The sequence below is a fragment of the Jatropha curcas genome, chromosome 5 (assembly GCF_041381405.1).
Source record: "Jatropha curcas cultivar XTBG-Jc1 chromosome 5, XTBG_Jcur_1.0, whole genome shotgun sequence".
NCBI classification, from domain to species: domain Eukaryota; kingdom Viridiplantae; phylum Streptophyta; class Magnoliopsida; order Malpighiales; family Euphorbiaceae; genus Jatropha; species Jatropha curcas.
Window position 1 is genome coordinate 29,121,672 of NC_143155.1, and position 18,953 is coordinate 29,140,624.

General features: G+C 36.5%; 6 protein-coding genes and 1 non-coding gene across 8 annotated transcripts; 4 read left to right on the top strand and 3 right to left on the bottom strand.

Moving 5' to 3' along the window:
- Positions 1-11: 11 nt before the first annotated feature.
- LOC105643354 (serine/threonine-protein kinase 12) lies at positions 12-5,508 on the top strand. Of its 2 annotated transcripts, none has more exons than XM_020682790.3 (13): positions 12-387; positions 479-656; positions 980-1,216; positions 1,809-1,883; positions 2,141-2,221; positions 2,397-2,491; positions 2,857-2,977; positions 3,060-3,139; positions 3,840-3,902; positions 4,096-4,208; positions 4,289-4,374; positions 4,575-4,693; positions 5,124-5,508. In XM_020682790.3, the coding sequence occupies exons 2-13, from the start codon at positions 624-626 to the stop codon at positions 5,260-5,262; spliced, it is 1,242 nt and encodes a 413-aa protein (XP_020538449.1). In that variant the 5' UTR covers positions 12-387; positions 479-623; the 3' UTR covers positions 5,263-5,508. The 2 variants fall into 2 exon arrangements, with proteins under 2 accessions (XP_020538449.1, XP_012083842.2); XM_012228452.4 differs by having other exon boundaries at positions 605-656.
- Positions 5,509-5,755: 247 nt separating this feature from the next.
- On the top strand, positions 5,756-5,829 carry TRNAV-CAC (transfer RNA valine (anticodon CAC)). Its single transcript has one exon. It is a non-coding gene; the product is annotated as a tRNA-Val (tRNA).
- On the top strand, positions 5,830-8,250 carry LOC105642995 (Cytidine/deoxycytidylate deaminase family protein). The gene is made up of 3 exons (XM_012228018.4): positions 5,830-6,373; positions 6,820-7,118; positions 7,306-8,250. The coding sequence occupies exons 1-3, from the start codon at positions 5,969-5,971 to the stop codon at positions 7,916-7,918; spliced, it is 1,317 nt and encodes a 438-aa protein (XP_012083408.1). The 5' UTR covers positions 5,830-5,968; the 3' UTR covers positions 7,919-8,250.
- Positions 8,251-8,312: 62 nt separating this feature from the next.
- Positions 8,313-10,568, bottom strand: LOC105642996 (voltage-dependent chloride channel 1, chloroplastic). The gene is made up of 4 exons (XM_012228019.4): positions 9,721-10,568; positions 9,445-9,612; positions 8,965-9,171; positions 8,313-8,739 (listed from the first exon to the last, which is right to left on the bottom strand). The coding sequence occupies exons 1-4, from the start codon at positions 10,411-10,413 to the stop codon at positions 8,563-8,565; spliced, it is 1,245 nt and encodes a 414-aa protein (XP_012083409.1). The 5' UTR covers positions 10,414-10,568; the 3' UTR covers positions 8,313-8,562.
- Positions 10,569-10,856: 288 nt separating this feature from the next.
- Positions 10,857-12,735, bottom strand: LOC105642997 (uncharacterized). The gene is made up of 2 exons (XM_012228020.4): positions 12,535-12,735; positions 10,857-11,233 (listed from the first exon to the last, which is right to left on the bottom strand). The coding sequence occupies exons 1-2, from the start codon at positions 12,655-12,657 to the stop codon at positions 11,114-11,116; spliced, it is 243 nt and encodes an 80-aa protein (XP_012083410.1). The 5' UTR covers positions 12,658-12,735; the 3' UTR covers positions 10,857-11,113.
- A 135-nt stretch (positions 12,736-12,870) lies between these two features.
- On the top strand, positions 12,871-15,078 carry LOC105642998 (uncharacterized). Its single transcript, XM_012228022.4, has 3 exons — positions 12,871-13,198; positions 13,802-13,856; positions 14,471-15,078. Exons 1-3 carry the CDS (start codon positions 12,914-12,916, stop codon positions 14,809-14,811), a joined length of 681 nt encoding a protein of 226 aa, XP_012083412.1. The 5' UTR covers positions 12,871-12,913; the 3' UTR covers positions 14,812-15,078.
- A 241-nt stretch (positions 15,079-15,319) lies between these two features.
- On the bottom strand, positions 15,320-18,669 carry LOC105642999 (serine/threonine-protein kinase BSK3). The gene is made up of 10 exons (XM_012228023.4): positions 18,098-18,669; positions 17,801-18,021; positions 17,208-17,343; positions 16,913-17,046; positions 16,707-16,812; positions 16,516-16,601; positions 16,259-16,447; positions 16,008-16,160; positions 15,797-15,910; positions 15,320-15,714 (listed from the first exon to the last, which is right to left on the bottom strand). Exons 1-10 carry the CDS (start codon positions 18,183-18,185, stop codon positions 15,460-15,462), a joined length of 1,482 nt encoding a protein of 493 aa, XP_012083413.1. The 5' UTR covers positions 18,186-18,669; the 3' UTR covers positions 15,320-15,459.
- Positions 18,670-18,953: the final 284 nt, after the last annotated feature.

Genomic DNA, 18,953 nt, shown 5'->3' on the forward strand with positions numbered 1-18,953 from the left:
CTCTGAGTACCTGCAAGGAGTACGTTTGCCTCAACTCCTTGACCACTGAGGAGGACCGTCCAACGGTTCACATTTAATGATATCTCCGCCCATTAAAATATTTTCTCCTTTCTGATTGGACGAAATGATGTCGTCTCTTGAAATTGAGATCCCGCCAAAACTAGTTTCTCTCTACTTATCTGTAACTAGCAGAGAAATTCCAAGGAAAATGAAAATGGAGACTTATATTTGGTTACTGAGAAAACTTAATAAGTTGCAGCTTCTCGTTTTATCAGCACCCAAAGAGTATTCGGAATCGCTAACCCAATCTCTACAGACGAAGAAATCTAAGTGACCTTATTTGCAGAGGAAATCTAATGGAAGAGACGGACAAAAGGAAAAACATTGGTAACTCCGAATGGATAAAGACGCATTTGGATTTTTATTATAATAATCATTGTAATCGAAATGTAATTAACTGTCAACGTATCCATTACAGGCTGGATTGTTTGCAAATCACTGTTTCGTCAAGTTGAACAAATATTCATATTCTTTTTCCATATTATCTTCCTTTTTTTGAGATTCATCTGATATAATTTGATTATTAATTTATTTCTTTGGTCAGAGATTGCTCTCTCTGATTCATGGAAGGTTGTCCGAGTCCATCCTCTAGCAAGGTACTTCATTTTCTCCTTCCCTATTTTTGCTTACACTATATCTCTCAGGGGTGGGTGGAGGAGTTACTGTTAATTTATTTCCATATTGGAAAGACAAGAGTGGGATTTCATATAGGTTGAGATGATTTTTTTTTTTTTTTTAGAATAGCAATTTCTGCATAAAAAAAAGCATTTTCTAGATTTGACTATCAATATCTCAATTTGCTCAAAGGACACGTTTCTTTTTGTTCTTTTTCTTTCTTCATAATTGAATTAGCTGAACTTAGTTATTTTTGTTATATTAGAAGCAACTAAATCAACTTTCATTCTTGCATATGTGACAGAGGATTCATCGTCAAACAATTGATTCAGAAGGTCCGTATAGACTGCTTCATTGTTCAGGTAAGGGAGACAAAACAGGGGTGATGCAGGAGTTAGAAAAAGGTGTGGAACCAAATCTGGCTGATTATGATAAGAGAACAGCTCTTCATTTAGCTTCTTGCGAAGGCTGCAACGAAATTGTGGTCCTACTTCTTGAGAAAGGTGCTGATGTGAATTCCGTAGATCGTTGGGGTCGCACTGTAAGTTCGTTCATCCTGGAATTTTATCCATTAGTTAGCATCTAATGCAATAGGCTTTTGTGTTAGACTAAACTAAATTTGTGAATAATTTGCATGATGTGAAATTTATAAAAAAATTGCACATGGATTAGGAAACACTATGCAGTTTCATTGTACAATGCTGTTTACAATTTATGCAACCTCTGGCACCTTCTCTGAGATTCACTAGCTACCACATCCAATGTCAAAAATTAATATCATAATTTCATTTTTTGATTTTATATGATCTATGTGCAAAATGCTGATATTAATAACCAGCAATCTTACTGCCCTGCTGTCCAAAGGATCTGAAAAGATTAAACTGCAGAGTAACAACTTTCAGTCTTCAAAGTGCATACTACAACGAGCTTTCGAGTGTTTGTTTTAGTTGCCCCTGTGTTGCTCATAACTGTAACAAGAAGTTTTCCCTATTTGCTTAGCGGCATTAGTACTGTTTGCTTATTCAAGGCATTTTATTGGCTTCTCCTTTTTCCCTCATATTAATTCAAAAATAAAATATATCTAATAAATTATAACTTATATAAGACACACTTTAATATTAGAAATTTTGCAGCCACTGTCAGATGCTCGTAGCTTTGGCCATGAGGATATTTGCAAGATATTGGAAAGTCGAGGTGGAATAGATCCGGTAATGCTCTTTCTTAATTATCATAGATTTGGTATCAATATGATTAATAACATGTGCAATAGAGACATTCAATAATATTTTCTGCATTATTTCATTGTATGTACTGCTTAAATGTTCAGATAGATTATTGGTGTCTAGCCAAAAAGAGGTCATATAGTATTCAGTAACTTGAAAGAAACTTCTCAACTTGAGAAAGAAAATTGCAACAGTTGTCAAACTCGTACGTGTATGTTAACTCAGTCATTTGATTAAGACAGGTGGGACTTGATTCCCTAACACCTTGCTATGAGATCGATTACGGTGAAGTGGACATGGATGGTGCAACACTTATTGGAGAGGTAATTTCTGATAAACTCTAATTTGTAGAGGCACACCTGGAGCATCTGAATCCACTTTTACAGTGTTAGACCTGTTGGAGCTCCATCCAGATATTTAAACCTTCTCAAGTGGCGTTGCCTTCTAATAATTATTTTACAGTGATGATACCCTGCACTAAAGCATAAAGTCTTGCAGGGAGCATATGGTGAGGTATATTTAGTGAGATGGCGCGGTACAGAAGTAGCAGCAAAGACTATCCGCTCCTCTATTGCATCAAATCAGAAAGTAAAGTGAGTCTCATTATCTTAAATATGGTGTTATGTGGCAAGTTCTCCCTCCTCTCACATGGAAACATTATTTTTCAGATTTGTACCAATAATAGAGCTTAGAATTCTGTACCTTTGGTAAATTTAAGTTGTTTTAGAATGGAGAATATATTGAAATTATCTGGCTGTTTGCAATTGTCTTCTTTAAGTATGTCAAAAACTCTTTGCACCAAGAGGGGAAAAAACTGGAAAAAAAACTGCGAAAACTAAAGTACTGGTATTGCTACTCACGGATCTGCTAGGTCTAGTCATAAGTCTGATAGATTAATGCCTGCTGCTTTAACTATTATGTGCTTATGTTCTGTTTCATATGTGTCATTATTTCATAGGAATACCTTTTTGAAGGAATTGGGCTTATGGCAAAGGTTGCGCCACCCAAATATAGTGCAGTTCCTTGGTGTTCTAAAGCACTCTGATCGTTTAATCTTCCTCACAGAGTATCTTCGCAATGTGAGTTTTCTCATATGAAGTCATGACTTGGGAGTTAACAAGAATCTCATTGCTGATTTTTCCTCCAACATAAATTTGTTAGGGAAGTTTGTATGACATATTGAAAAAGAAGGGAAGACTTGATCCACAAACAGCAGTTGCCTATGCTTTAGATATTGCAAGGTATATAATTTAATCACTTGAATTTTGCAAATAATAAATTTTGGTTCCGCGTAAATTCTCTTTAGGCTCAGCTGCGTATTGCGTATGTATAAACAGAAGCCCTATGGTCAGTGGTTATTGTGCAATGTATATTATATGCATCTGGAAGAGGCACACCTATAAACTGCTTTGAGTCTGAAAACCATTCTTATTGCTTTCAAGATTTTGCTTCATTCTGTGGATTCCTTGCTGTGCTCCCCTAAAACCTTGATTTTCATGAAGAGCTCAAACAATTAGAATTTGGTGCACATGACAGCATAAAATGGATATATTTGCTTTTGCTTTTTGCAAGTTCCTTTTCTTTTACATTTGCTGGAAACATAGAAGGCTTGTCATGTTTTATAGACATTATACAATCTTCTAAAACATTTACATATGCTTTACATGGTTATCAATTTTGTCAATATTCTGAACTAGCTTAAACTTGGGCTTTAATTGAATTGAGTTGGGCATTGTGGAACCATTCTGATAATAGTGCCAATTCTTGCCTCTAAAGTACCCTTGTTATATTTGACATTGCAATGTCAGTGCAGATAATTAAGTGGATTTTCATTCCCAGCTGAGTATCAGATAATAAATCACTGACATTTCTACTCTATAGTTATAATTAATAAAGCGTCGCCTGTTAAACATTAATTATTGAGCATGTGCAATCTTGTAGGGGCATGAATTATCTGCATCAACACAAACCAAATGCTATTATACATCGGGATTTGACACCAAGGTATTGTTTTCTGAATCTTCTCTTAGTGCTCATGTTAATTGTGTTACTCTGTACATCACATCTAATTTTCTGACTGAGTCTCAATGAGTAATATTCTTGCATCTGTAACCCTCAAGTAGCAAGAAGCAGTGAGTGGTGAAAGGAACAAAAGAAGAAGGTACTCATAATTCTTTATTTATGTTAATACTCTCAGAAATGTGCTTCAAGATGAATCTGGGCACCTTAAGGTTACAGACTTTGGCTTAAGCAAAATTGCTCAGGAAAAGGATGCCTATGGTTACAAGATGACTGGTGGAACGGGTTCATGTAAATATTTTCTCTCTTGTTGAATGTAAAGATATCTCTTAATAAGTTTATCGCTCTTATTATATGACACTCTTATTCAGATCGTTACATGGCACCCGAGGTTTATCGTCGAGAATCCTATGGGAAGAGTGTTGACGTCTTCTCCTTTGCACTTATATTACATGAGGTAATGGAATAAAAGATCCAGATTGTTTTGTAATGAAATCTGTAACATTGTTGAAATAAATTCCTTGATATATGTATGAACCAGTTAAAAATCACTTAAATTCATGTTTAGAATCTATTTAGATAGTTTTATTTGCTAATGAAGTCTTTTTTTTTTTATTTTGCAATATCATTTATTATTTTCATTGCATGTGTATATAGATGTTCCAAGGGGGACCGTCAAATAGGGCAGAACTCCCAGAACAAGTTGCAGACAAGCGGGCTTATGAAGATTCCAGACCATCCCTATCCTCATTTGTGTACCCTGAACCGATCAAGACGTGAGTTTTTATAAGAATGATAATTGTGGTACTTGAAATCTTTTAATCCATAAAGGTATGGCATTAGGTAGAGCTAAATTATAAGAAAGGATCATTAAGCTTGTTGCCAGAGAAAGGATTATCAAGCTAGGAGAGGCTAAGCCTTGTATAAGTTGTTCCATTATGACATGGGGACCACAAACTCAAATGGCGAAAATAGCCTTGTAAAGGTTCCGTGAAATTCCCCTGCATCAGAACACCCTTAAATCTCAAGTGTGATATTTTCTGTCAACATTTGGTTCCAAGAGTAACCATTCTACCAGCAGCTCTGACATTTAAAACTTGAAAAACTAACATAATTACTTAATTTCTTTTGGTGGCTTTATCTGAAACTTAATATTCAATTTGCTTGATGTGCTCGTGACTGTTATTTGTCTCTGTTCATTGAAAGGCTTCTTCGAGAGTGCTGGCACAAGAATCCTGAATGCAGACCTACATTTGAGGAGATAATTTCACAGCTAGAGACAATTGAAGATAATTTACGACATAAGAGACCTGCTGGTGGCTGCTGTGACTGTATTATCTTATGACTATGACTATTCGTTCAATATATATGCTCAACGTACAGTGATCACTGTATTTGGTGCATTTTTTCGCTTAACTATGGATTTTTCTGTAATTGATAATAAATGTCTTCGCTTTTCTTTCGTATTCTGACATGCAAATGCAATGGTGATGTTGTTGCATATCTTACTGCAACAAGTTTCATCTTGTACAAAAACTCAAATGCAAATGCAATTAGTCACCAATACTATTGTTTCTCTTTGCTGGGGAAATTGGTCAACTAGGCATTGTTGACTGGGGATAAATACAATATACAGATCCTGTTTATGGTTTCTCTTCTCTTCACAAGCAATTAATAACCTTTTTTGATCGGACCACGAACTAAAATAAAGCAGTGAAACTGTATACAGTTGCTAAAAGGCAGTTCATATGTTCTAAAGGTTTTGTCGTCTCCAACGGGTGTCAGACTCTGCACTTTCTCGGCAGCAAGCCTATAAAATTCTTACGGATATTCACATCGTCTGGGTGGTGTAGTTGGTTATCACGCTAGTCTCACACACTAGAGGTCCCCGGTTCGAACCCGGGCTCAGACATATTTTATTGACTTTTTTTTTTCCAATTTTTTTTGTTTCTAATTTGAATTCTACCAGTTGCCTGCAACTGCAAGTACGGATTTCCCAGTACCTGCTAAGCTTTCAGATCACGTATCTTTGAGTCCAGAGAAAAAAAAAAATGCAAATTCAAAGTATTTCACTGTCAAATCGCAATCTCACACCTTTCAATTTCTCAAATTCTCTTCATATCCACTCATCTATTTCACCGGTTCGCCATCTCTCTACTCCTCCTTGCATAGTTAATTCAAAATCTGGGTTTTGCAATTCAGGCAAAAGGGTATCTAAATCGCTTATTGGTTTGAGAATATATTGTGGATCGGTTATGGTCAAATGTCAAATTTTGGCAAAAGATGGTAGCAACGAAGGTAAAGACGATGGCTTTTACATCAGGCGATGTGTTGAGTTGGCAAGGAAAGCAATTGGGTGTACGAGTCCTAATCCTATGGTGGGTTGTGTCATCGTCAAGGATGGCAAGATTGTTGGTGAAGGGTTCCACCCTAAAGCGGGTCAGCCTCACGCTGAGGTAGTAACCCCGCGTTGCTTCTCTTTTGTCCCAACTTTGTTTACCATAAAATTAGAATCAGTTAATCTATACTGATATCAAATTGCAATATAGTTTCTCTTCTGTTTATGCATGTCTAGCAACCTTAAGGAAAGCTGAAGTTTAGCACTCTATCCCCTTTTCAGTTTATATATCCTGTATTTTCATTAGATTGCTTTCAGGACAAAAAATAATCCTTGATTTTTTTAATTTCATGGAAGATTTTTTGAAAATGATTTAGTGATACTGTTGCATTGGAAAATGTTTAATTATTCCGGGAGTAAATATTGGATTATTTTTGCTATGTTTTAAAATAAAAAAAAGGGAAGGCTTCCAAATGCTGGGCAATTAACTCGGTTGTTATGGGGTGCAAAATTTTCAAATCAATGCGTTTCCTTGACCAGCTGTTGTCTGATAATTTAATTCAGGTATTTGCTCTGAGAGATGCTGGAGATTTAGCTGAGAATGCAACAGCTTATGTGAGCTTAGAGCCATGTAATCACTATGGTAGAACTCCACCCTGCACTGAAGCCCTCATTAAAGCAAAGATTAGGAAGGTAGTGATTGGAATGGTCGATCCAAATCCAATTGTGGCTTCAAGTGGATTGGATAGACTGAGAGATGCAGGAATTGATGTAACTTTTGGCATAGAAGAAGAATTGTGCAAGAGACTCAATGAGGCCTACATCCATCAAATGCTGACAGGGAAGCCTTTTGTTACACTTAGGTAACAACAATATCCATATTTGATAATAGTAACCAAATCATCTGTTTTGAATGTACAATCTTGATAAGACTACTTTAGTTGGTTCGCTAATGCTTGGATTTGAGGACCTACTCTGCTATTAACTTTCTTGGTTGATATGATTAATATGATTAACTTTTTTAATTTGAGGCATCTGCCTAACTTGTAGATACTCTCTCTCAGTCAATGGCCACCTTTTGAACCAACTTGGGGAAGGAGCAACTGAGTGTGGCGGATACTACTCAAAATTGTTGCAGGAATATGATGCAATTATAGTTTCTTCCTCATTTGTTGACATGTTCTCAATTCCAACATCACAAGAACCAGGTGCCAAGCAACCCCTTTGCGTCATAACTGTAACAGCTCGTTCTTCTCCAATCCAAATCCCTTCTCTTGCAGAAGACACTGCTTCTGGAATTGTAGTATTTGCAGAAAAAGAGACAACTATCAGACCAGAAACAGCTCAAAAAGGGGTTGAAACTGTGGTTTTGGATCAGGTAAGTTTGATTGAAATTTTGGAATACTGTAAACTTCAGGGACTCTGCAGTGTTTTGCTCGACTTGAGGGGAAGTTTAGGTGAGCTTGAAGGGCTTTTCAATGACGGCATTGAGCATAATATGTTGCAAAAAGTAGTGGTGGAAGTACTGCCATTGTGGAAAGAAAGTAACGGTAAAAGCTCCCTTGAGGGTTTGAACAGTGTTGGGAGAAGACTAAAATTGAATAATCTACAGTCTAGGATCTCAAATAAAAGCGTTGTACTGGAGGGCTATCTTGAGTACTAGTAGTCAGAGCGCAAGGACACCGCTATTTTGTAGTCTGAATGTATCAGTTACACCATTTCTCTGAAAGCTTTAGGAGCGGAATGGAAAAGTTCTCTGTGGCTCTTCCTTGAATGTCCTGAACTGACAATTTTACCTCCCTTACATATTAATGCATGTACAACAGAAGCTTGGAGATAGATTTTGCAAATTGGAACCTAAGACATTTTCCTGATCGTTTTTAATCTGCAATGTAAGTGCATACGAAATTAGTTTTAGTAGCTTAACATGTCAACAGGAAACTGTATGAGAGCTTTTTATCTTAAATCATGATGGCCTTGGCCCCTTATGGAACACTTAGCTATATTAATGCATGTGGTATAACCATTACCTTCTGCCCAAAAAAAACTCTGGAGTATATTCAAAAGAAATCCAGATGGCTAATATATACAAATACATTTACAATGACACTGTTCTATATACAGCAAACACATTGGATACAAGATTTCTCAAGTAGAAATGCTTCCCATGTATACATATGAATCCTTGATCTAACTACTAACAGGGCATATGAGAGAGGATGAGAAAATTCCAAGCACTACAAAATCTCTGAAGTTTACATGCATTTTGTTCTGGAATCAAGTTTTTAAGTTTAAGACTCCCCTCTACTATGAGTTAGGCCAACCATTCTTCGAGTGCTCGCAAGCATGGATCTTTCTTTTTGCAGTAAGTTGAGTTTGAATGATCTTCTCAGCTGCAAGTGCTTCCTGGATACTACTGTGAACTAGATTGCAAAGCTCATCAAGGGCTAACATTGGAAATGGCTCCTCTATAAGAACACCAACCTATGAAAACAAATTTTAAGTGGCAAAATACGTATGAAATTTTGTTATTAAAAAACTGCACAAAAGAAAATACTAATAAAGATTTTGGCTCCACCAATGCTTGCATAGGATTAGAGCCTGGCCCATTGTACAGCATATTTGCTCCACTTGAACACATACATACATATATATGAAAGTCTACAGAGAGAGAAAGAGAGAGAGAGAGAGAGAGAGAGAGAGACATACTTCTTCAATGCAAAACAAGGAAGCAGCACTGACAAAAGTTGCAGGTACCACAATCCAGTGGCAATCATCCCATAGTATTATCGGAAGAGTTAGATGCCAAAGGACCAGAAATCTTGATGTCAAGCGAGTGTACGAGAGTGGAATAGGAATTCCCATGAGTTGTTCACACACACCAATTCCTTCATGCAAACATGGAATCTTTGACTCCTGCACCATGACAAAGATATTGATGAAAAATTATTTATTGGTAATCTCTAAGTATGTAAGTTTCACCAGTTTTCATTCTTAAACCTATAGTCATTTGAATATATTTGTACTCCCTTCAAGGCAAAAGTGGCACCGGCGAAAACCATCAAGACCCCACTAATTTTGACTTGATTATCCAGAAGTTTGGCACTCTCTTTACAATTTTCCGATAACAATCCAATACGTTGCAAAGCTTTAAATAGTTGATATATGTACAAATGACAAGGAAAGTACCAGCAAATTTCTCTTTGATTCCTCTAAGTTGAGCAATTGAAGGCTTTGGGAAATGAATTCAATAATGCAGCGAGGCCGATGCCTAGAATTGAGTACCACTGCTAGATCATCTACTTCAAGTAAATTCTTGAGGTCTCTCTCAATGTCAGAACCATAAGTTACATGGCACTACAAACACACCAATTTTACAGTCATTGACATATTGCAGCAAATTCACTCAATCGCATACATTAGCACAAAAAAATAAAAAATAAAAAAATAAAAATAAAAACTAACCTTGAGTGCTATTGGAAACGCTATAATGTAATGCAAGAGAGCATTTCTAAGGAAGGCATCACTGCAATTGTCAACTGTAGCAATCACCTGCCTAGCAAAATCATTAGTACCCGAAATCACCTTTGTCCAGGCTTTTCTTCCCTCTTCAAACCTTGAATAAGAAGCCTCCGTCCTAAACACCAGCAACAGCGCCAATGCCGGAGCCGTTAACTGATAGGGCAGAGAAGAAGCCCTCAAAACAGGGAAAAAACCTGGCAAGAAATGCATCTCCACTGCAGAATTATAGCTTGCTATGATTGCAGCCACTGAAGTAAAAGCAATAACTGGAGGAATTAATGATAATATAACTCGCGATTGTAGACTTGAGAGTAAGTGGCGGATATGGCGAAGGGAACTTCTGTGTTCGACCCATTTCTTGTGATTGTACAGAGTGCGTTTCTGCTGCATTCCTCTCTCTTTTACACCGTCAGCCCAGTCGGGAATTGCGCGGAGAAGAGATACTAGGGTTAGGGTTTTAGGGCTTTCTGGTGGGATTGAAGAATGGGAGCTTAGAGTTTTGAAGGAGAGGATGGGCTTTTGGAGTTTCGAGGAGAAGGTAGTTGACTGTAGTTTGAAGCAAATTTTGGGGATAAAGTGGGAAGAAAGTGAGATTTTGGGGAATGGAGATTCGAAGGGCTTTGTGGGTGGTGACATTTGTGATGTAAATTACAGTTAGGGTTGGAGATTGGAGGAAGAGAAGGGAAGGAGGAATCTGAAAGGAGATGGACGTGGACATGGTAGGTAAGAGTTGAGCGAGAGGAGAAAGCATCAGTTAACTGACGAAGAGAGTGGATGCGTTAGTTTAGAAACAGTTATTTGTGAAGGAGATTTTTACACGTTCCATTTTCTGTTTGGATAATTGGAATAAATTTATTTGTTTATTTATTTCATTTTCAAAGTTACTTTTCTTATTCATATTTATTTGTAGAAAAAGAAATAAAATTATTTTCTCCCTAATAATACGTTACTACTTTTTTTTTTTTTCTTTTTTAAACCTTTCTTCAATTTTGAGAGAAATTAAAAAAAAAAAAAAAAATCACACTTGATCTTTCTTGTGTAATCCAATCCAACTCTTCGTTTTCAGAACAAGAATAGGGTGGTGGAAGAAAACAATAACCATTCTGTAAACCCCCTTGAGCAAGATACAAGTTGTTCAATCAACAAGCTATCCCTTCAATTTGGTCAAAAAGCAAAGCAACAAAAGAAATGTTATATACTGGATTTGGCTAAAAGTGTACAGATACTATATTACTCCACAAGAAAGTTTCTAGCAAAGGCTTAAAAAAGAACTTGCTCTGACAGTAATAGACTGAAAATTATGATAATCCTCTGTAAACTTCTGTCACATTTCCTACTAATGCTCTTTTGCACTGTTAGAGCTCAGCTTCTCCATTTGACCGCCTTCGGGTTCTTTCTTTGATCCAAAGATGTATTCTTTCACAGAACTCTCCGCTGATAGTAATGCCTTCTTAATCTGTCAACGCAAATAGTGAAAGGGATATATCAGTCTTTAGTTGGTAAGAAAACCAGGAACAATATAAGGCTTCAAACCAAGAATTTCAAATTATCAATGGCCATAAGACAAGCATAGTGTTGATATCATAAGATTATTACCTCAAGGAAGAGTTTGCGCCTCCCCCCACCAAAAACAACTCATCATGCACACAAAATAAATTGATAATAATTTGAAAATTTGGACAAAAATCCATGCCCAAACAACCAAAAAATGTTAGATGCTGCCAAGAAAAGACTTGCTAGGGTAAGCAAAAACTAAAGAAGCATGGAAGCAATGCAGGCAAGAAAGGGGAAAAGTTGGATACTTCATCAAGAAGTACCAAACCCAGAAATTAAGCAACGCAGAAATCCTAGACAAACAACATCAATACGCAATTCTCTCTCTCTCTCAAAAAAAAAAAAAAAAAATCAATATGCAAAATCGAATCATAAGCAAAAAGAGGATTCAACACTCTAACAAGTCCTTGAAGTTGCTCAAAATCACAGCTAAAGCTTGTTCCTGCAATTCTACTCTATATCCAATTGCTAGCACAAAAATGGTTATCCAAAATCATCTGTAATCAATATTTTCCAACAATAGTAGAGTTTCAATATTTCATCTTGGTTATGATTTGGTTGGATTCTACTTGAATTGCTATTCTAGTCAATTTAACAATTAGATTGTTTCCCCAAAGCTTGCATATCTATGTGAACGTATCCATCACTACTATACTAACAGTAAATACTTGTAGAAAGAAGATAAAGACTATCCCTTTTCCAGTAATGAGCAGATAAACAGCACCAACAATTTATTAAGCACATAAATTAAGAGCATTTAAACAAATCTAAGCCAAAAAAAAAAAAAAAAAAAAAAAAAAGGGAAAAGAAAAGAAAGAACCAGAAAAACTAAAACTCCAACCTCCCGTGATCATGGTTGATCATAAGAATCACAATATAACTAATAACATTCAGATCCCTCCAGTATATGGAAATGAACGAGCCTCATTTTAAAAAAAAAAATCAATTATTTCAAATTATATACGTAAATCCAAGTATACCTGCAAATATTATGGAAAATTATGAAGGTATCATTTGAAGCAATTCAATAATCAATACACACAAAACTACAATATATAAAACCCAAATATAAATCCTGCAGCATCTACACTTGCGTTCCAATCAGAAAGAAAATTTCTAAAACATTTCTCATCGAACATGATAAGCAATCCAAGAAATGAACAAACAAAACTGAAATAATGGGAACAAGAAATAGGTACAAACTGGGTCGAAAACATTGGGTTCAGGACCATAGTCAGCCGTTAAGAGGAAATAAGAAGCAACAACAGTGCCAATCATCGTCGTTCTTCTCACTATCTTGTCTGTTTTAGGATTCATCACTTTCATCTCCAACTTTCCCTTCCTTTTTATGGGTTTACAAAGAGCGAGAGAGATGTTGAACTAATTGAGAAGAGTTTGGAAGTATTGAATTGGGAGAGTATGTCCCAAACAGGGGTTAGTTTATTTTTAAGTCAGAGTGGTTTAAGCAAACACCCACAACCAAACAGCATCTTTTACACTTTACCAACTGCTCGTACAGTACAATGCATTTTAATTACATTCCTTATTTCAATTCCCAATTACAGGCACAAAAAAACCACTAATGGAAGAAGCAAAACCAGCCCAGGATCCACCAACCGAAAACCCGAATCCAGACCCAAACCCGCCGGAGACAGCTCCTGCTCCCCCTTCACAATCGCCACCACCAGCACCGGCGACGGTAGCTGCACCGCCGCCGCCGCCGCCACCACCACCACCTGCACCAGCAGCTGGTTCCCTTCCTCCCAAAACCAAGAAAAGACCGCTTGAGAGCTATGTCCAAATCCAAGAGTGCAGCTACTTCAAGATGCGTGCTGTTCTCAAAGATATTCGTCCTCATTTACTCGAGGTACATTTCAGAATCCATTTCCAAATCTTTTCGTATTTGATCGCCGTTATCTGCTAGAATTTTTTTTAAAAAAAAAGTCTGTACCTGAGTTCAGTTTTAGGAATGTAAGGTACAATTTCATCAGCTATATGCTGAATGTGTTGTTTTTTGTCTATGGTAATTTGGTTCTTAATTTCCGTTTCAAAAATTATTTTGCTTGTGATAATTTTGGTCTATTTCAGAGCTGGTGATCCCTTTGTGGTCCTGTGAATTTATGATTTTGTTGTGTGTTTACAAAAAAAAACATGATCTGTCCTGTAAAGTTATGATCTTGTTGTATTGTTGCCAATGTATGATCTTTTAGAGGTATTGCCCGTGAAAACTTGTTAAGGATTTCCTTCATGATCAAATTTCAGGCCTAATTGTTCTAGATTTTGAAAGCCTTGTCTCAGCACCTGCTATAGAGAGTATAAAATAAGTGCTCTGTTTAACAATTTCGAAACTTGTAATGATTCTCAGTAAGATTGCACCTTCACTCTCAAAATTTTGGCACATCAGTCTTCCATCATAACTTGTGTATTTGTATCAAGTTTGAGGGGCCTAATATTTTCTTTGTTTCTGAAGGTGCTTCGAACAGTGAACTTCCGAAGTTGTAAGGGTGCTGATGAACTTCGAGAAAGTAAGCTTGTTGATATGCATTTCTTTTTTCCATCAAATCTACGCACGTTTGGATAAATATAGATATCCTGAAGGCAAATGTTATCCCTAGATTTACATTCCTTATCAAATCCATTTGGAACACTAGTTGAATCTTTAATTACTGTTTATATGTCTTCCAATTTGTTGTTTGTACAATCTCTTACGTGATTACCTTGAAACTCTGTCTGTTCTGGATTTTAATATTTCAGATTTGACAGATATTTATTGTTAAAAAATGGCAGCAAATTCTGAAACAAGGCCTAACTTGCTTTGATTTTCTTGTTTGATCAATAGAAGAACTTGGAACTTAAACTAAGGCACAATAGCCTACTATCAGATGTTTACATCTGAGCACTCCTATGCTGCTTGTGCTGGAAGTGATCTTAGCATAATTTTTTGGCGTATAATTGGGATTTAAAAAAAAAAAAAAAAAAAAAGAAAAAAACAGGATATGCACTTCTCTTCGAGTTTCATAGACAGATCACTATCAAGATTGTTTTTTTGGAAAGGAAAAAAAAAATTGTATCCTAAATGGGTAGTTAATAATTGTGCATCACATGACATGCTTTTGATTATGTAATCTGTGCCTTGCAGAACTAAATCTACTCATGGAATTATACAAGCAGATGACTGCTGAAGCAGTCCCTGCAAAGAAGTCTAAGAATGCACCTGAAGGACAGGAATTATCAAGTGAAAATGGGGCTAGACAAAAACCCCAGGAGCAGCTCCAAGATGTTAAGCCAGCAGAGCAGCCTCAATCAGACCAGGTTTTTGCAAAACCATCTGAAACTAAAGAGGCTACAGATCTTGAGGAGCAAACGCGTTATATAGGGGGATCTGCTTTTGGTTGGAACTTCATCACCTTTTCAGGCAATAAATCAGTGTACTATGGGAGAACAAAGGAATCCTTCCGAGCTGCTCAAGAGGCTTTATAGGGGGTATCAGTTTTACCAGTATTTTCTTCTTTCCATCGATGTTGTTAGTTTAAAGTAAATAATGCATGAATAGAACTCTGAGCCTCACCAATTATGTACGTGTAATGGGGTTTTTTAGATTTTAGCTGTTTTAGTTATCTAATTCTTGATGGAATGCAGTTAAATTAGTGTAATGGGGTTCTCTAGATTTTAGCAGTTGTAACTGTGAAATTCTCGATAGAACGGTTGTGCAATAATATCCAAGGTTTCCAAAGGATTTACTGATGATATCTCATTGTTGATTTGATATAATCATTTTACCTTTTCCTTTTCATCTATTTTCACTGAAGGCCCTATATGGGATGGTGAGAATTAACCTAAACTTGACAATCGTATCATCAGCAAGAAAAGTAGTAATTGGGGAAACTCTGTACAGAAATTACAATCTTACTAATATTCTTTGCCTCCCACCAATTCACTTGCCAAAAATAAATAAAACAAAAATTCCCCTGTTTTAAATCGAAGGAAGAGCAGGAAAAATTTTGGAACCTCGAATACATAATTGATCAAACTTACAAGAATTTGCTTGCTTTACTTTAAAATTATGGAAATGAATGAAAGCTACCAGTGCCCCCCTATCAATGCCAGATTCATATGCATTCTACATTTTCACTTCTGTTCAGAAGCTGAGTTCTTTTCAGCTTCAAGATTTGTGCCTTCCTTGAGTGCCATTTGTGCTTCATTCTCCATCCCCAGTGTGGTAAGAGCAACAGCCTGGAGATAAGATGCTACGTGCCATACTGGAGAAATCACTTGGGCTTGCATTGCATCACTTAAAGCTTCTTGAGGCATCTCACTCATAAGAAATGACAGGCTCCTCCGAGCAAAAACAGTCGGAGAAACCATAGTTCCAGCATCAATGAACTGCAAATTAATGAACAATGTGTCTGTCAAATCAAATTATATTAGCTATGTGTTGTACCAATAATGAAGTGCAGGAGCAAACCTGTGTATAACACTCAATTGCATCTCTAAAGTCTTTCTGCTTAAAAGCAGAATCACCCCTTTTCTTAAAATTCAAAGTGTCCTGCATTTCGTCAGTCCACATTTGGAATGAGAGCTGCAGAGTAATTAAACACAGTCAACATCAGAAGATGCAGGAATTAAAAACATTAATCTGACCTTTTATCACATTACAAAGCAAATTAACAAAGAACCTCATTTGCTACTCCTTCATCGTCTTTATAGCCAATGCTGTTTAAGATTTCGTGTATGGCTGTAAGGTCCTTTCTTGAGCAAGCCTCACCAAATGGGGAAAAAGGAGAAAGCGAAGCACTATGAGGGATACCCATCAGCACATGGGAAGGCACCTACATAAAGTGTAGGAAATGGAAACATATATTTAACCACAACAAATATTATATGACTCTAATTAGTCTCTAAGCAATAAGGAAATAAAAAAACTCACTTCAGTTTCCTTCTGAAGAGGGGTCAAAGCAGCCACTAACAATTTTGAACTTGGCCGTTCTCGAAGTTCATACTGTAAACACCGAGAAGCTAAGCGTAACAATTCAGTCCCATCATCAGCAGAAAACTGCCCTTCCAAGCAAGAATCTGTCAACATCTGAAGATTTCTGTCTCGTATCAAGTCAAGGGCCTGAAACACACATTAACACCATTTACGAACGTAGAAATGCTAAACTCCTCAACATTAGAAGCACTTACATGGCTAGGAGGTATATGCTTTCCGCTAAGAAGGTCAACCAAAAGAGTGCCAAAGCTATATATTACACTTTCAGGAGTTACTCTGCCTACACACATAACAAAGAACAAGAAAAAAAACAAGTGTTGCATCGAGTTATACACCAAGTCATATACCAATTTGTTTTTAAGAGGAAGCGTATAAATATATATACCAGTTCTCAAATACTCAGGAGGAGTAAATGCTAGATTAGTACTATAACTTTTTCCGTCCCTGCTATTTTTCATCAAACCGAAGCTTGATAGTCTTGGATTACCATCCTGCAGAATTCTAGTATATATAAAAATAAAGTAATGCTTACAGAATGCCATCAGAAAAATGATTTTGACAAATATTGGAGCAAAACAAAAAGGTATTTACTTCATCAAATAAAATCCTGTAAGCATTAAGGTCATGATAAAGGGCACGCCCTTTACTTGTGCAGTATTCTAGAGCTTCTGCAAGATATAGAGCAACCCTTAGTCGCATCGCCCATTTCATAGGTTGTGTTTCCCCTGATTCAAGAAACATTTTGATCATCATTAAATACCAATTAATGCCTCAACTTAAATCATGTTCTAGTTTGGTTTCTTTAAACTGTTATCAATGAATAAAAGGAAATAGGCTACTGAATCATTAGACTAAAATATGTCCTGATTAAATAAAGAAACCTTACAATGGAAAAGATGTTTTGCAAGTGTCTCATTGGGTAAGTATTCTGCTACAAGTAGCCTCTCATCATCTTCGCAACAAAAACCAAGCAAATTTGCCAATCTAAGGTTGCGGAGCTGACCAACAGATCTTGCTTCCTCCTATAATTGTCCAAGAAAATAGTCCTTAATTTGAAGTAGAAAATTGAATAAGATCAAGATTGGCTGGCATATCTATGAACAGCTCATTAGCAAAAACAAATGAAAATCCTTCTCCATTCATGTAATAACCAGAAACAAGCATCAATCCATTTCAAGAATCTAATCAATACAAAAATCATATGTGCTTCAAACTTTGTTCAATTGATTAAAATCGAATCCAATCTCTCCATTCCAAATTCACCCAACAAATGGAGAATAATAAGTTGGATTCAGTTGCAAACTGGAGCACCATCATATATACAATCAATTCTAAAATCCACAAAAAGGGGGGGAAAAAAAAAAGAGGTCAAGTAGGCCAGACGCAAATTTTATGCGAAATTGTTCATGTTCGGTGTTGAAAGCAGAGAGACAATATTTGGTGAAGAAGTAGTTAATAGTGATAAAAGAAGTTGGCTACCAAAAATTGACGAGCATCAGGCCATGCCGTTCTATTAAATCGCTTAACAGCAATTCTGCTCTGATTTTCAAGCTTCCCTTTATAAACAACATTTGGAGCCTTTTCTCCATGCTCAGACACTATATTTTCTACTGCAAAACCTGAAGTTGCATTCTTTAACTGCTCGAACGTGAACTCACGGAATTCAGGCAAGTAATCAATCTCACTCTTCCCTTCATTTCCTGCAATACAAAATCAAGATATAATTAACAGCGCTAAACCCATCAACCCAAGCAACTCTGTTAATAACCAACCCACCAATAACATCAGAAACTTCAACAACTGCTGCTGCCTTGAACTGTGAATCCAAGCAACAAGGCGTGAACTTAGAGCACTGACTCCCCATCTTCAACCAATCACAAAATCTAATCTTTATTTAAAAAAACAGACAAACCCAGTTTGTGATTGGAGAGTTGCTGATACTGAGACAATTAGAGGGAGATCTGGTTAAGCAAAGAAATTGAATTGATTCTTGAAACAGAGATCAGATCAGATCACATGTCGATCACAGTTACACGTAATACTTATACATGATTCAGAAACAGTGCATCCACAACATCCTATTAGTCGAAAGAAAAAGATAAACCCAATTATTAATACCGACAGAAAAATTTTTATTCAAAGACATAGAATCTCTGTATTAATTAAACGATCTTGTTTGTTTCTTTTCCATGTAAACTAGTGATGGGTATGATTATTTTAAAAAGTAGTAATAAGTATTAGTTGTGTTTATTTATTTATTTATTCAATTTTGCACCGCTGTGTGAGTTTGGATTGACATGGATGATTGGACTTGAAGTGGTCTTTGTTCAGAGATTGGAAGCAGAAGGGGCCAACCGCCAAAAGCTGACTCAAAGGGAGAGAAAACGTTTTCCATTTCATCATTCTCATGCTCCCGCCGTAATCATTTCAATTAGCTTCCTTTAATCATGCTTAGTTCCTCAACTCCTTTTGCTTTTAAGTTTTACAGTTGTTAGATAAGCGGCGCCGTTTTATTATCCGCTCGAATTTTTGCAATTTTTTAACGGTCTGGTTGGGTCGAGCCTGTCGTTGATTCATTCAATCTGCCACATCAGCAGTGGTCCAAAACGTAAATAGACAAAATTTGGGGGAA